Below are 17544 nucleotides of genomic sequence, written 5' to 3' on the forward strand. Positions count from 1 at the left end.
CCAGGTACTCTGGAAAGGAGGCGAAAGGGAAAAGGAACAAACATCAAACTCTCCTTTCCTCTCTCATCTCTGCACTGGCGGGTGGTGTTTGCCTTCCAACTTCTCAGAGCCACAGCTAGGAAAAACACTCAGATACTCGGGTTCCGATTGCGCCGCACAGCGCCAGCCCCAGCCGGCGGGTAGAGTATTTACAAGAGGGATTTAAACCCGCTCCAGCGCGGGGGCGTGGCCGGGCGGGGCCCCGCGGGCACGGGTGGGCGGGGCGGAGGCGGGGATCCCGGCGGCTCAGTGCAGTGTGAAAAAGACCTGAGCCGGGGGAGCAAGCTCCTGTCTCTTTAAATGCCACGGGCTGCGCTCCCGCCCGGGAGCCCGGAGCCGGATCTACAATCCCCTCCCTCCCGCTCCGGCGCTTGTTGCTCGCCGGGCCCGAGCGGGAGCTGCCGCCGCCTGGTAGCGAGGCTGCCACGCTCTTCTCCTCGCGCCCCACCTCCCCTAGAGCTGGCCGAGGGGGGCAGTAGCCCCAATAGGAGGGAGGGGACGCGGTGTGAACGGGAACTGCCCCCATCTTCAAGTCTTGGGGCGCACCGCAGGCGCGTGGGGAAGACATGCGTCGCTCCCCTCTGCCCAGCCTTGCTGCCGCCGGCGCCAGGAGAGGAGGGACTGCGGAGCCCACACCTGCAAACTCGCCCTAGAAGTCTCGGGGTGCGGCGGGGGCCCCTCAATCCCCCCGGCCTTCACCTCTCTGTGGGTGAGTTTGCTCAGGTAAGCCGAGCCGGAGGGCGGGCGCGCGGGGGAGGGGGGAGGAGGAAGCGCTGCAGGTGAGCCAGGTGGGGTGGCTCACCTGCCGGGGTCGCTGCGGGCTCTTCGCTGATTCGCCTGGGGATGGAGATGTTGGGAGCGGGGAGGAGTTGCCTTAAGGGCTAGTTAGGGTTCAAGGGCGGGAGGGGAAGTTCGGAAAGGGGATTGAAGTAAAGTTTCTCTTTTCTTCCCCACCCCCTTGCCCGGGCTTGGCAGGTAGGGCGCGGGCGGAAGCGGTAGGAGGTGCTGATGCAATGGGCTTTTGCCAGGGCCAGGCGAAGGGTTGGGGGCGGGGGAGAGCTGGAGTTGCCCAGTCTCTTGTGGCCCTGACCCTAGAGGTGGAGGAATGAGAGAAGGCTTGATATACCCAAGACCGCCGCTAAAATGGCTCCAGGTCCTCAGCCCCCACCCGTTCTTTCTTTTAAGAACAAAACGCCCTTTTCGCGGAGGGGCTCCTACAGGGCTTCTTTGCCTTCCTCTCCCAACAGGTGGCCTCAGCCCCTGTACGGGGACCTGTGCCAATGACCCTAGTGGTGGTTTCGCTTTCTTCTCCCGCGGCGGTGTGAACGTGTGTCCGCAACGTGATGGGCAACCAGGTGGAGAAACTGACCCACCTAAGTTACAAGGAAGTTCCCACGGCCGACCCGACTGGCGTGGACCGGGACGACGGGCCCCGCATTGGGGTCTCCTACATCTTCTCCAATGACGATGAGGACGTGGAGCCGCAGCCTCCTCCCCAAAGGCCCAATGGCGGCAGCCTGCCCGACGGTGGGGACGGGCCTCCGCTCCCCCAGCCTCAGCCGTACGATCCGCGGCTGCACGAGGTGGAATGCTCCGTGTTCTACCGCGACGAGTGCATATACCAGAAGAGCTTCGCGCCAGGCTCGGCGGCGCTGAGCACCTACACGCCTGAGAACCTACTCAACAAGTGCAAACCAGGCGACCTAGTGGAGTTCGTGTCGCAGGCGCAGTACCCGCATTGGGCGGTGTACGTGGGCAACTTCCAGGTGGTGCACCTGCACCGGCTGGAGGTGAGCAACAGCTTCCTGACAGACGCAAGCCAGGGCCGTCGCGGACGCGTGGTCAACGATCTGTACCGTTACAAGCCGCTGAGCCCCAGCGCGGTGGTGCGCAACGCGCTGGCGCATGTGGGCGCCAAGGAGCGCGAGCTGAGCTGGCGCAACTCCGAGAGCTTCGCCGCCTGGTGCCGCTATGGTAAGCGCGAGTTCAAGATCGGCGGCGAGCTGCGCATTGGCAAGCAGCCCTACCGGCTACAGATTCAACTCTCGGCGCAGCGCAGCCACACGTTGGAGTTCCAGAGCCTGGAGGACCTGATCATGGAGAAGCGGCGCAACGATCAGATCGGCCGCGCGGCCGTACTGCAGGAGCTCGCTATGCACCTGCACCCGGCCGAGCCGGACGAGGGCGACAGCAACCTGGCTCGGACTACGCCGCCTCCCGGGCGCCCCCCTGCGCCCAGCTCCGAGGAGGAGGACGGAGAGGCGGTGGCACACTAATGGGCGGGCAAGCTGATGGCAGGGCTGCGAAAGGGGGCTGTTTGTAGCAGCCGCCGCTGCCCCTTTCCTCCCTCCCACCCGCCTTTCCTCCTTCGCTCCTCCGCCACCTTCTGGGCCCCATCTGGGTTTCTTGGGCCCTTTGGAAAAAGGAGAGTTGGTGAAATGCGCAGCTGGCTGTGGACAGGGGTGGAGGAAGCGGGCAGAGGGATCAGGTAGGAGCATTAGAAGGAGAGTAGTTTCCTTCCGACCCCCTCGATCTGTCGTTTCCGCGGTGGGGCAAATTGTGGAACTGCCTGGCACTTAATGCTTGCTGGATCTGGGTTTAAAATCGGCCTTTGTGCACGTAGAGTTGGAGAAAAGTTCCGAGAACCAGTGTGTACCATTGCGTCCTCTCCGCTTTCCTCTCTACTCTGGGCTTGGAGGATTCCTGGTACAAACTCCCTGAACGGGTTTGTGGAGTCTCTACCGCGGGCCAGCACGGAGAGCTGCTTATCTGCTTCCCCGGCGGAGCTGGGCTGTGTTTGGGATCCGGGCGGCAGGGGTGATTTGTTTTATGGGATTCCTGAGGCGCGGGGCGGGGGCAGGGCTGCTGGCAAAACCATGACGAGGTCTGGTAGCGGCAGACCAAAACCAAGCAGCCCCCTATTGAGTGTAACAAATAGCTGAGCACAGTCGGGCTACAAACACAGACTTTGCTACCTCCCTCCTCCCCAACCCCAAGTAATTAGTCTTTAGGAGCTGACTCTTGGCTAAGTCTGCTCCACCTGCCCCTTCCCAGGTTACAAGTAAATCATTGTCAAGGGCCAGCCAGGGGAAGGATTCAATTAAGGTTTGTTCTGCTGTCTTTGTTTCTCCCCTGCTGTTGTAGGCACTTATAGCTGCGTTGTTATCAATGGAGGGAATGGCCCTTTGTGTCTCTGATCTAATTAAACCTGCTCAGCTGTGTTCATCCGCAGGTCACAGATGGGATTGGATTGGCTTGTGCCACCCCGTAAAGTAACCACTATGGAAGCAGCCGAACAGGGCTGCCCTGGCAGGAATTAATCTCTTCTTCTGCTCCCCTTCCTGAATAGTGAAGGTAACCCTTTTAAAAACAAGGCTTTGATGGTAATCCTGGCTTATTTTTTTTTCCCCCCTCTCACTGGCCCATCCCCCTCACCCTCACCTTTGTTGTGCTGGTGGTAAAATCTTAGGCTTGAGACATTTCAGTAGTAAGACTTATTTTGCTGGCCACACTGAATGGAATTTAAGGTGCAAAGTCTTGTACTGTAGCAGTCTCCTTATTGCTTGGAGAACACTCCTTCAGACCCCTTTCTTAATTAACATCAACCACAGATGCCACCTGGTGTAGTCAGCACCGAATCTGAATTTGTTAACAGTTCCAAAGCGCAGGTTGGTGATTGTGAGATCTGTTAGCAGCAGGCTGAGCAAGATACTTGGTTCTGGTACTGAGCCGTTTGCTTAATATGAGACTTTTTCCAACCTGTTTCTTCTATTTCTGTGAGCCCTTTAAGGATGTGTGCCCTCAATTACAGAATAGCTTCTCTGCTGCCTGTCGCCAATACTGTCTCAAAAGTTGTATAAAGTTGGACTTTTTTTTTTTTTTTACCACCTTGGGAATTATAAACTACACTGTACAAGTCATTTTGTGACCTAATTCTTAGCAGTTGGAATAGAATCGTACTTGAGTGTCCAAGACCATGGCTGTCCCTGGGCCTCTTGCCTGGAGATCTCTAAATCAAGGCAAGAAGTCTTGAAGGATTTTCTTTTGTACTTTTTTTAGACATGGAAGTTGAGGCCATAACTTTTAAAAGCCTGGGCCTTCAAAGCACCTCAACATGAAGTCTTTCATTATAATTACAAGGGCATTAGCTACATTCCCTGTTTTCACAGTGATCACCAAATAGTTCCTGTCATTTTGATGGTTAAAGATGAACCATACTCTAGCCCTGGTGTAGGACTTCGGAGGGAAATCAGTTTCTTGTTGGAAATGTAGATCTAGTTTCCATGTTTAATATTCTCACAGCTCTGTGTTTATATTCTCTTGCTCAGGGAAAAGTGGAGCAAGATAAACATGGGTGAAGAAATTTAGAAGAGGCTGCTATGTGTAACTGATTTGGGTTTTCTTTCATGTATAACACAGTAGTGAAAGTTGAAAGTAATATCACTGTGCAGACAGGAGGGAGGAGGAACAGAGTGGTACTGTCCTGCAGCTCTGGACTAGCCAGATCACTTTTCTACTCCCCCACGCCTGTCTCCTTCCTCTGTCCCAAAATGTAACTGAAAGTGAGTATGTGGTCACACAGAGCTATAGCAGTGATTGTGTGGTGTTACAAATGAACTGCTCTTTCTGAGAGGTTTCAACTTGAAGGAAGAACTCCAGTTAAATCCACACCAGTAGTAGCATTTTACCTCTAAAGAGGTTTTTGGTAGCAGGGCTTGAAAATAAACTAGAATAGGAAATCTATTCCAGATGCTGTTTTCCCTTGTAATGCAAGTGTTTCTACAGGGTACCAGAGATGTGAAATATGTGATACTTAGGAACAGTGATTTTATTTAAAATTTTCTTACGGTGATAATGCTTAAAGTAAAACAACCACCAACCAGTAAAGGCTCCACGATAGGGAATCAAATCAACTCTGGGTTCTTTCCTCGAGATGGCAGTGTTATGGATAGTGAGTTTTTAATGCCCTGGCAATGGCTACGTTTGACACTTTAGAAAAAAAATAAATATATTTAATAATTTTTGTTTCTCCTTAGGAATAAGACTTTAGAACTATTTTGTACTGTGAATTACAGATGCTCTTTGAAGGAAAGAAATATCCATTCTAATGTTCTTCAGAAGCTCTGGCAGGGATAAGCAGGACATCGACTGGAACATATGCTAAATGAAACCAGACAAATTCTATTTTCTTACCTGAGCAAATATTTTATTGAAACTGCTTATGTATGTCAAAGGAGCCCACAACTTCAGCTATACACCTTTTTGTATTGAAAGAACTCATACTTTTTGTAGCTTTTATTCCACATTTAATTTAAAATGGCTTTGTAGCTCTAAAATGCCTAGCAGAAGATGACTCCAGACCTTTAAGGAAATGTTTAGTTTTTATGAAAAAAAGACACTACAGTGGTTAATCGTCTTGTATATTTGGTGCTTCTGGCCCTAATAGCACCACTGGACAACACCACAGCCACATGGAAACATTATTTTTGGAAGCAAAACTTTAATTTTATATGACATATACTATGGAGAACTAAGAAAATTTTAGGACTACTTGTTTTCTATTTTTTTTTCTTCTTACCAAAATGGAATCCACTGTGTTGAAGACTCTTGATAATGTGCTTGTCTAACCATTTTTTATAACTTAGAATAAAATCTAGTGTGATCATGGTCATCAAATGGATTTGTTTGGAAAGTTAAATCTTTTGAATTTTTTTTTTTTTAATCAGGGTAACTATAAACTTGACTGAATAATTCAACTTTTCATTAGGTCATTTTGTTCTTGGCTATAATACTTGTGATCCATGGAGAATTACATTGACTAACAGTATAAATTTCACATGCATTTTATTTCCCAATGAATTGTGTAAACTTTATTTTGTTGAAGGTTGTATGTTAAATCAATGTTATGTTCTTATACCACTTCTTGAGAAGGAAGTTCCAATTTGAAATTGTATCATTTCCTTCAAAATGAAGGGCAGTGCTTAGTTAAATAAAAGATTGATGATATCTTTTAAGCCATTTCCTCTTCACTCTGTTTTATTAAAATAAAACCTGTCAGGTCCTTATGAAAAATGCTATGAGGGTTTCCAATAAACTGTCTTTTAGAGTTAACCGAATATTTTTTTTCCACTTGTATATCTATTTTCTGACATTTTTGGTCCAAATTCAAGCTACTTAGCTTTCTGTAATTTCTCTGGGAATATTAGTATATATCATCATCTTTGCATTGCTCAGTAAACATTTTGTTGAACTCATTTAGTGAGTAAAAATCCTGCATTTACTCTGAGAATTAATCATCCATTGCTCCTAAGATATCAGTGTTCATGAAAAATATCTCATAAATTTTCAATACACATTGATTTTAAGAATCAATGCAAAAATTGCTGGAAGCCACTCACATTATGAAATCTACACTGGGGCGTTTTGGTGTTTAGTAACCCATGTTTCATCTCAGGTGGTTTCAGAGCCCCAGACAAAGGGAATGTGCTTGCCACTAATATAATTACAGAAAATGGGTAAACATGGTCACATGGCACTGTTGGCATAAGGGATGCAGGTGCCAGCAGTTGGTGAAGCAACAGATGTGGCATCAGACTGGCGTGTGGGAGGCCATTAGCATTCCCTAGGCCAGTGCCTGAACCCTCTGCCACAATCCTGTGCGGTTCAAATGCCTGGGCTTTGCAGATAGGCTTCTGTGAGAATTTTAAATAGGAAAAGTTGAACGCTGAAGGAAGACCCTTCATGCTTAGAGTGGGAGTCTAATTTATCATGGTTTTCATTGTAAGAGAAAGTACGGAAAGGGGAGCCTAATACAGAATGTGCATTTATTCTTAGGTGATTAAGGTGAAGGCTGTGGTTCCTATTTCTCAAACCAAGTAGACTATGCTTAATGTAGGAAAATGACATGTTTGGAAGCATTTAAAAGGACTTCCAAAATGAGCAGGCCCAGAATATACGTAGAAGGGCTTTTAGTTCCTTTTATTGAGTTTACTGGGGAAACTGCTCATTAAACAAATATAGCAATTTTATCAGCAGAGTAAATGCAAGAATGGCTAGTGTCTGCATTTACAATTGCAGGAAGGCATTAAGTGTCAATGAAGGGCCAAAGGATGCTGAGCTCCAGCCTAGGAAATAGAAATAAACAGATAAAAGAAAAATGAGAAATAGTCCTGCCCCTGAGCTTATTTCTAAGGAGAAAATTTCACTCGTGCATATAGATCAGATAATAAAAGGTGACCCTGTGAAGTACTGACGGTTGGTAGGTATTCAAATAAAGCGGACGTGTCTAAGTTTGATTAGAATTTGAAAACTGCTGTTAGGTAGGTATGTGGAGTACGTACTCCCATGGGAAAAATCAGACCAAAAACATGAAGGTACACATGATGACGGGGGAAAGGATGTAACTAACATGTAATATTACAACTAAAGGATGTAATATTTAGTAACATATTCACTAAATACTTAACTTAGAGGCTCCTTAATTCCCACGGCCTAACATACAAAGGTAAGCCAGATCCATAGTTACTGTCTTCATGTACGTTGCATTTTAAGAGGCAAGACAGATGACTGCTTACTCAATTTACCAGGTGAAAAAGGAAATGTATGATGTGTGTGGGAGAGAATCTCTCTTCATCAGTGAGTCAGAGAAGGCTTCCCTGAGGAAGTTTGCTGAGCCTCAGGTGAAAGAGGGAGCCAGGAATGGGAACTGACTACATGAAGGAAGGAAGGCTGGAGAGCGAATGAATGAACCTCAAGTGCTCTCAGAATGCCTTTGCTTCATGCTCCTGGTATTCATCCATTTCTCCTTGGGGCTCTTCCACAACATGTTGTCCAACTTGTTCATGTATCTCAAATGAATAACACATGACCAGGCAAAGAGACCCCCACTAAAAGTTTTAGTGAGTGAATAAATTCTGGGTTTGGGCTTTGCTAGGCCAGAAAGCCCCAAATTATTTCAAGGCGATGTTGTGACTACGGTTTGAAGAGAGTGAACGTTGGCAGTGGTTTTTAGGGTGCACTGAACCAGGCAAGCAATTGAGTGGCTCTGTCCTCCCCTCCTCCAGCACTGGAGATTGTCCTGTTAAAGCTATGGATGCCTTAAATTGCCAGCCAGGTTATGAAGTGGAGTGGGAAGGTAGGCGTTTGCCCCATGCTGGTGAGTGGACAAGAGGCATTGGCCAGGGTGGAAGGAAATGTAGTGGTAAAGCAGAACAGGAGGTTTTATGGCCTTTTACAGCCTTGGAATTGCGATTGGGGAAGAGGTTATTTTGTTCACTTGACAAGCCACTGCTATAATTTAGTCTCTAGTGCCTTATCAAATGTAGCCATAACTGACTCAAAAGATGAGTGTTCTACTACTTTCTCTGGGAAACTTGTACAGTGTAGTCAACTCCCAGAGTCTGGTTGTCTTGATGTTTAGTGCATTCTTTTTAACTTCATAATTTGAGGATTCTGAGTTAAAATGCTAAACTGCAGGTAGAGGGTCTGACCTAAGCAGAAATTACATACTTTCTTGGAGACTTTATTTCCTCTTCTGTACAATGCTAGTGACATTGTCAATTCACTTAACTCTTTGCAATTCATTTTTTTTTGTCTTTGTAAAATAATACAATTAATATGTATGTACTAATGCAATTGGACTATAAATGGTGGTCATGAGGACAAATGAAATAATGCATGTGGAGCCCAGATCAATAACTATTATGATTAGCTAGGAAAAAAGGGTTATTGTATGTGTTTAAAAGCCTTAGTCAAAATAAAGTTACTGTCTGGGAGAGAGAGGTCTTCCCTTTAGTCTTGGAAAATTTGTTAGCTAGATATTAGAAATTGGTGTGATAAGAAAGAGATGACTCTTCACTTCAGTTGTTCAGCAGGTGCTGTAATATTTGAAACGTTTCTTGAGCTTTGATCTTTAGTAGATGGACCATTCTCTTTGTTTACACATTTTAGTATGTTTGCTCATTATTTCAACACACATTCATGGAGCACTTTGAACGCACTAGGTGCTGGATAGCCAAGAAGGGATTTTGCAGTAATAATGTTAACTATGATGATGTACCTTGCCCACTCTGTCCTATTTTAATCACCACAGACTTTCTGGACAGATACTAATATTATCTTCATTTTATAGCTGAGAAAACAGGTTTAGAGAAATTGAGTGATTTGTCCAAGATCACACAGCTAATCACAGCTTCTGGCCTGGAACACGAAAGCTTGTCTCCAAAGCCCCAGGCCTCTGTTCCTCCACTGAAAGATCATGTGACCACTCCTCCCCCTTTTCCCCACACCCCATGGGGAATAGTTAGAACCTCTTCTGCTCCAACAAGTGGCATGGAGTATTATCTGAATAGCACTATATTTTCACTGTTACTGCAGCCTACCTGGAGGCAAGAAGAGGCAGGGACAAGAGGAGAAGCAACTTGGCCAAGAGAGGTTTTGCATTCTTATCGTGAGCAACAATAACAGTGTTTAATCATCCCATCCTCCCTTTGGTGGAGCACCGGGACAGTTCCTCCTTCAACTGTCCCTCCTTATCTGCCCTTTTGTGACTTTTTTCCACTCAGAGGTAGAGGTCAGCCCATACAGGCCTACTTCACAGCATGGCTCCAACCCCTGACCTACAGTGTGACCTTGGGCAAATTAGTAACTTCTTTCAGCCATCTTGATTTATCGAAAAATCAGAGGCTGTGGTGGCTCATACCTGTAATCCCAGCACTTTGGGAGGCCAAGGCATGAGGATCGTTTGAGCCCAAGAGACAAGCCTGGGCAACACAGTGAGACTCCGTCTCTACAAGAAGTAAGAAAAATTAGCTGGATGTGGTGGCATGTGCCTGTTGTCCCAGCTGCTCGGGAGGCTGAGGCAGGAGGATCACTTGAGCCTAGGAGTTTGAGGTTGCTGTGAGCTATGATCATACCACTGTACTATAGCCTGGGCAACAAAGTGAGATCTCATCTCTCAAAAACAGAAAACAAAAGTCAGGGCTATTAGGAGTGCCTGCTCCATAAAGCTGTTCCTCAGTTACCTGAGATGATGTAAATCAAGAGCATCATTAGGTGCGGTGTGGTGACCATAGCAGTAGGCTCTGCCACACAAATGGCTCCACTCTGAATATGATCTGTGACCCAGAGCAAGTCCCTTTGCCATGCTAGGAACTTGGTTTTGGATCTGAGTGTATGGAGCACCCAATACCAGCAGCAGTCTATGACAAAGTTCCAGGTATAACATTATCATTTGAGATAGTTATAAATGTTGCTATTTGCTCTTCCTTTGTTTTAATTATTACTGGTTCCTTGGCCCATCACTTTAAACCTCAATCATGTAAAAAAAAAAAATTTGATGATAATTGACTAAATTTTAGAAAGTGCTCTTGTTGTGAAAAGTTGGCAAATTTTGTCATTATGTTTAATATTATAAACAAAACCTGAGCAGTGGATGGGAAAAAAAGGCGAGGATGGGAGTAAATTAATTCACATCTTTATTTTGGAAAAAGTGTTTAGAGATTTTTTGTTTGTTTGTTTTAAGTTTTGCTTCATTCTGTACCGATTTGTTTTGTTTCTCATACCAGAGTATATTTCTCCTTGCTATCTGGCTCTACTCTTTGGCCAGGACGTCACAGCCCTTGGAGAGAATTCTCCTGTATCTCAGTGGCTATGCATGTTTTATTCTGCTTTATTCTAACCCAGTCTGTTTCTTCTCATATTTAAGAAAGAGCAAGGTTGTCCATAAAGCCATAAAACGTTTACTTGCGTCCTTTTTAAAAAATTAATAGACCATTTCTTAGAGCAGTTTTAGGTTCACAGAGCTCCCCTCTTCTCTCTCTCCCCACAACGTCCCCGACCATCAACATGAGGCATCAGCATGGTGCGGTCATTGCAATCAGTGAGTTAACACTGGCACATGATTATCAACCAAAGTCCACTGTTGACTAGCATTCACTGTGTTGGACATGCTGTAGGTTGTGCCCACCATCGTAGTACCCTACAGAATATTTTTTTTTTTTTTTTTTTTTAGACAGAGTCTCACTCTGTTGCCCAGGCTAGAGTGCTGTGGTGTCAGCCTAGCTCACAGCAACCTCAAACTCCTGGGCTCAAGCGATCCTCCTGCCTCAGCCTCCCGAGTAGCTGGGAGGACAGGCAGGCGCCACCATGCCCGGCTAATTTTTTTCTATATATATTTTTAGTTGTCCATATAATTTCTTTCTATTTTTAGTAGAGACGGGGTCTCGCTCTTGCTCAGGCTGGTCTCAAACTCCTGAGCTCAAACAATCCGCCTGCCTCAGCCTCCCAGAATGCTAGGATTACAGGCGTGAGCCACCGCGCCCGGCCCCCTACAGAATAATTTTACACACGACTTTTTCTCCTTCATTTCTTTTCCCCTCAGGTGAGAGTTGGACTATTTTCAGCTGCTTTTATCCAGCCTTAAGTGACACTTCTCTGCAGCCCCTTCTGTTGTCCTCTCCAGGTCAAATTACGTTCCTGGCTAGAACCATATTCATTCATTACTTAAGTATCTATTGAGGCCCACCAGGCTCTGGGGCTAGAAAGAGCAACACCACGTGGTCTGGGTACCTGCCCATGGTCCGCTGAGGAAGACAGACAGGCAAACAGCAGATGCCATACCTTGTGAAGAAGTGCGATGATGGAGTTGGGGCAGACACCAGGCCCAGGAAGGCCGGAGCAAGGAAAGCTGAGCCCGAGGGGCATGGAGGGGAGGAGTCCAGGATAGATTTCTCAGAGAGGGTTGAGCAGGTAGGGCGAGATCTTATCAGAGAAGATTCTAGCATAATCCTGCTCCTATCTCATCAGCCCTTGCTTTTAATGGTAAAACACACATCTGCCTCTGCATGTGGCTGGTGCAGTAGGGTGGGGGATGGGGCATGAGAGCAAACACTAGGGATAGCTTAGTAACTCCTGTTTTTTCTTAGTGCTGCTATAGACTTCAGCCAACTGGGTTACACTGTTACAAACTCTAAAGTGAGCTCAATGTTACCACAGTAAATTGTTCTCTTATCTTTAGCACCTCCATCTAGCTGAACTTTGGAATAGCCAAGCCATTCTGGTGGTGAGGACGAAGGCCGGCTCCCTCTGTGTTGTGAAGGAGCTGAGAGGCACTATGGGAGCCACTGGCCCGGGCTGTCACCCCAGCAGCTACCCTTGCCATGTCACTGGGGCAGATAACCTCACCTGGTTCTGAAGGCTGCAATGTATTCATTTGTAAAGTGGGAATAATATGTCACCTACCATGCAGGGTTATGGAGTCAGTATTCATATACACAAATCACCCAGAGCCAGTCCTGGGACGAGATTATATGCCCAGGCATTGGTTCCTGTCATTATCCATTTCCCCTTTCTTAGTTTTGCCCAGGGTTTGTGCATGACTCTGCCAAAATTTCATAAGTGAATTTCAGATTGGGGCAGGTTCAGCCAAACAAATTTAACCAGATTTAAAACGGTCAGGGATGGTGCAACATTTAATTTTGTAATGACTAAAACTCTCTGGCCCTGGATGTTTGAGGAAATATCATAAATAATGATATATACACATACATGCCAACAAACCAAGTGCATCGTTTCATCTGAATCTTTTTGGTTTCTCCCCATCCTGACAACCTAAGAGGTGAAGCTCTGGGTATTGATAGCACCATAAAGGTGTAATTATTCTCTTTCCTCCCAGTTAATGCTGCCTCTGCTTGTCCTACCTATCCAAATTTTTGTTAATATAATTTTATTACTTTGTTTACATTTCAAGCATAATATGTGCTTAATGAAAAAGGAGCTCAAATGCCAAAGTGTGTAAAGTAAAAGTATAGAGTTTCCTGAGCTGCCTTCTCTCATCCTATTAAGTTTGTTGCATATCCCTTCTAGACTTTTCTTTTGTGAACATTTAGATATGCTTATCTATATATATTTTTCTATTTTTTGTTTGTTTGTTTTTACTGAAATTACACCATGCTACTCATATTTCTCTGCATGTTTTTTTTCTTACTAATCCATAAACCAGGACTTTTATATTAGTACATAAAGTGTCTGGAACATTCTTTTTAACAGCTGGCTTGTATATTGTAGTAAGAAAGCTTCTGCTTCTTATTTACCCATTCTCTCATTAATGGCCACTTAAACTATCTCCAATTTTTCCTAATTACAAATGCAACTACAAACATCTTGCTACACCTGTTCTTGGTATCTATCTATCTATCTATATATGTATGAGTATTTCTGAAGGATATAATCATTAAAGTGAAATTTCTGAATAAGGGTAATGCACAGTTTAGATTCTGATACGAACAACCATATGGCCCTCTATAAAAGATGGTGCCAATTTCCAGTAATGCTAATAACATTTTCAAGTGTTTAAAAATATTTGTCTACTTATAGGTATAAAATAGTATATTGTTGTTTAAGTTTTTGTGAGTATTTAATTTTCTACCACCTGAGCTAGTCTCATTTATTTTGCAAAGAATTCAGATCAATGATTCACCAGTTTTCTTCTATTGCAAACATTCAAGTTCTGTTCAAAGCACTTGATTATTGGATCAGCCCAGTGAATTTTAGAGTCCAGTCTGTGAACTTAAACAATAGAAAGGTAATGGTGGAAGGTATCCAAAATTATTTCTTTTAAAAATGTGAATCAGAATGTACTGTTTTACATCTTTCGGTGGCTTTCAATAGTGCTTAGAATGAAATCTGAGCTCCTTACCGTGGCTTGTGCACAATGTGGCCGACCTCACTTCTTACCACTCCTCCTTGCCGGTGTATTCCAGCCTCACAGTCTGTATTTATTTTCCTAAACACACCAAGATCGTTTTTGCCTTTGAGCAGTGTCATTCAGATTTTGTGACTACTGACCTGCATAAGAAATACCCTGAGCATCACAACTCAATGCCCAAATCTATGTGTGTGTGTTTATGTATGTATCTGAAACTAAAATTTCACCTAACAATTCCCACCTGTACTATGATGTACTCCATTAGGTTTCATTTAGAGGAGTGGAAAAAAATAAAACCACGTGCTGGTACCCACTAAATTGATTTTACAACTTACTATCGCCAGACCCAAGGTTTATAAAATAAGCGTCCTGAGGCAGGTCCATGTTCCCTCCCTGGGTGGCAGAGGTACTGGCTCTCGTTCCCGTCTTTTGTGTCTCAGCATAAATATTAATGTCACCCTCTTTTGCTGTTCTGTCCCACCTTGTTCTTCCATCACAACACTCTGTTTATTTCCTTTATGATAATTTTCCAAAATTATAATTGCTTGGTCACATGCTTTTTTATCCCTTTATTGTCTCTTCTCATTACAATAATGTAAAGGGACTTGTTTGCTTTGATCACCACCTTATACTCAGTGCTATAAGACAGTGCCTGGAAAATAGTAAGTGCTCAATAAATACTTATGAATGAGTAAAGAGAGGCTTGTTTTGTATACCCTGAGATGTTGTTTCCCTTCCATCCCATAGCTCAGCACATTCCTATAACCTAGTGATTTTGATTATAGAAAATTTTCTTAATACATAGTTTTCGATCAGGAACTTAAATAAGATATCAAAAGGTGACAATGCACATTCTATCCCCAGATGCAGTATGTGTGGTGTGATGGGCAGGGGCTGCAGGGCACTTTACCCACCTGTTCACCTAGGAATGACCTGGAATGAAGTAAAAAATAAATGAAATGTGCAAATGGTTTGTGTCCAAAAAAAAAAAAAAAAATCAAAACCAATGTCTGATAAGAAACTTATCATTTCACCCAACAATTTTACATATGTCTAAATTATTATTAGGGTAATCCTGTTGGAAAACATAGTGGGCTTAAGATCATATTAATAATAGTGCTGACTACACACTGAGGACTTTCCTGGTGCCAAGTCCTACTGATTCATTCTCATTTTTCTCACAATAGCCGTGAAAGGCAGCTATTATGCCCATTTCAAGGGTGCTGCTGAGGAGGTTAAGTAAGCAGGGTGGCGCTGACAGTAAGACGTGAGATTGAGATTCCAAGGCCAGCTTTCTGCCTTCCAATCCCATAGTGGGATCATGTGGAAGGCAGAATAATGTCCCCCCAAAGATGTCCACATTCTAATCCTCAGAACCTGTGAATATGTTACCTTATGTGGCAAAAGGGAATTTTCTTGAATGAATAAACTAAGGATCTGGAGATGGGGAGATTATCCTAGGCTATCCAGGTGGGCCCAACGTAATCCCAAGTGTTTTTCCAGGGGGAGGCAGGAGGATGAGAGCCCTGGCTGCTTTCACTTAACATGTTTTCAAGGTTTATCCAAATGATAGCATGTGTCAGTATTTCATTCCTATCTATGGCTGAATAATATTCCATGGTATATGTGCCATATTTTGTGTATCCATTCATGCACTGATGGGCATTTGGGTTGTTTCACCTTTTGGCTATTGTGAATAATACTGTAGTGAGATTGGAAGATGCTGTGGTGCTGGCTTGGAAGGTGGAAGAAGGAGCTGTGAGCCAAGGAGTGCAAGTGGTTTCTAGAAGCTGGAAAGAGCAAGGAAACAGATTCTTCTCTAGAGCCTTCAAAAGGAACGCAGCTCTGCCAACACCTTGATTTTGGCCCACTGAGACCCGTGGTAGACTTCTGACCTCTGTAAATGTCAGATAAAACGTTTATGTTGTTTACATCCACTGGTTTGTGGCAATTTGTTACAGCAGCCCTAGGAAACTAATACAGCTGCTCTGTAATATGTTTGCTCCTAAAGCTAGGGAAGTGAATATTTGGTCCACAAACACCTGCTGAGCATCTATCATGCACATAATGGCTCACAAGTATTAGGCACCTACAATATGCTTACAGATATATACTTCTTAAAATAGGGATATGATTAAACTTTATTTACTAATGAGAAATTTGAGGCACAGAGGCATTAACTGCAATAAGTCTACACACTACTGCACGTTGGTGGTACACATGAGAGGGATGTACAGACAAGCACCAAATGCAACCAAACTTCAGATCTTAACTGTGCACCCGAGGTAGGTAGCAAGGCCACAGAGGGAGTAGCTTCACCCAGGACACCAGATCCTAGGTATGGGTGCTCTGCCTTGCCAAAGATTCCTAAGTCCCCTAAGAATGATATGGGAGACCAGGTGTAGTAGCTCAGACCTGTAATCCTAACACTCTGGAAGGTCAAGGCAGAAGGATCACTTGAGCTCAGGAGTTTGTGACCAGCCTGAGCAAGAGTGAGACCCTGTCTCTACTAAAAATAGAAAAATTAGCTGGGCATTGTGGTTCCAGCTACTTGGGAGGCTGAGGCAGGAGGATCGCTTAAGCCCAGGAGTTTGAGGTTTCTGTGAGCTAGGCTGACACCATGGCACTCTATCCAGGGCAACAGAGTGAGACTCTGTCTCAAAAAAATAAACATAAAAAACAATGAGATGGGAAATTGCAGGGCTGCAAGACCTGAAGGTGATCCAAGACACAGAGACTTCCAAAACCTTAGTGCAGGGTAGGAGAGAAAGTCAAGACATACTAAGTCTGAATTTTCTTCCATCTTGGAAGCCCGGGGGTTTCAACTGTGAGTTCAGTTGCTTCAGGGAAATAACATCAGTGATAATTCTTGCCCTTGTGAGTCTAGGAACTGTGGTTCATACCTGTTTTGCCCCCACTGAGCCTGCTACCATCATAGGTCCTGGGACTATGAAGAAGGAGAAGACTGGTCAACCTCAGGTATTGCTCAACCTGATTTTGCAGGTTTTAATGGACTCATGAAAATATGCACCTGTTTATAAATTAGTGGTAAGGAAAAATTTTGTGGGGAAAATAAACATATGTTAAGATCCTGTTGGATGCCTGGATCTGTGCTGGTGCTTTTACACAAATGAATTCCTGAGTGAATTGCTATCCTCTTGTAACAAGTGAAAAACTGAGAGAGAGAGAAAGATGTTTCATGATTCACCTAAGGCTAGTATTTTAGTCTGATGGATTTTCATAACAAAGTACCACAGACTGGGGAGTTTAAACAACATAAATTTATCTTCTCACAGTTCTGGAAGCTGGTAAGTCCAAGATCAAGGGGTCAGCAGGGTCGGGTTCTTCTGAGGAGTCTCCCCTTGGCTTGTAGATGGTCATCTTGTCACTGTGTCGTCACATGGCCTGCCTTCTGTACGTGTCTGTGTCCACATTTCTTCCTCTTATAAGGACACCAGTCATATTGGATTAGCGCCCACTCTAATGACCTCATTTAACCTTAATTATGTCTTTAAAGATTCTATCTCCAAATATAGTCACATTCTGAGACACTGGGGGTTAGAACTTCAACATATAAATCTCGGGGACCTCAACCGAGCCCATCACAGTTAGGGAGCTAGTCAAGTAGGAGCTTGTCCTGGAATCCAGATCTTCTACCTCCAAATCCCCTGTTTTCTTTAGGGGAAGGTCTTTCATCTTGATTATGTCTGCCTACTAGTTGAGTCTGGCAAGTGCTTAATCTCCAGATCATTCATTTATTCAACAAGTATTTCTTGAGCACCTACTGTCCGTCAGCCACT

General features: G+C 44.6%; 1 protein-coding gene across 3 annotated transcripts; it reads left to right on the top strand.

Annotated features, from left to right (window-relative positions):
• The first annotated feature begins 326 nt into the window (after positions 1-326).
• LRATD2 (LRAT domain containing 2) lies at positions 327-6148 on the top strand. 3 transcript variants are annotated; one of them, XR_011233151.1, is made up of 3 exons: positions 327-748; positions 1287-2527; positions 5076-6148. XR_011233151.1 is itself a non-coding variant. In XM_069465402.1 (2 exons), the coding sequence occupies exon 2, from the start codon at positions 1383-1385 to the stop codon at positions 2313-2315; it is 933 nt and encodes a 310-aa protein (XP_069321503.1). In that variant the 5' UTR covers positions 381-762; positions 1287-1382; the 3' UTR covers positions 2316-6011. The 3 variants fall into 3 exon arrangements, 2 of the variants coding, with proteins under 2 accessions (XP_069321503.1, XP_069321504.1); XM_069465402.1 differs by having other exon boundaries at positions 381-762; positions 1287-6011; XM_069465403.1 differs by having other exon boundaries at positions 381-748; positions 1287-6011.
• Positions 6149-17544: the final 11396 nt, after the last annotated feature.

This window comes from Eulemur rufifrons, chromosome 3, assembly GCF_041146395.1.
Source record: "Eulemur rufifrons isolate Redbay chromosome 3, OSU_ERuf_1, whole genome shotgun sequence".
Classification (NCBI taxonomy): Eukaryota; Metazoa; Chordata; class Mammalia; order Primates; family Lemuridae; genus Eulemur; species Eulemur rufifrons.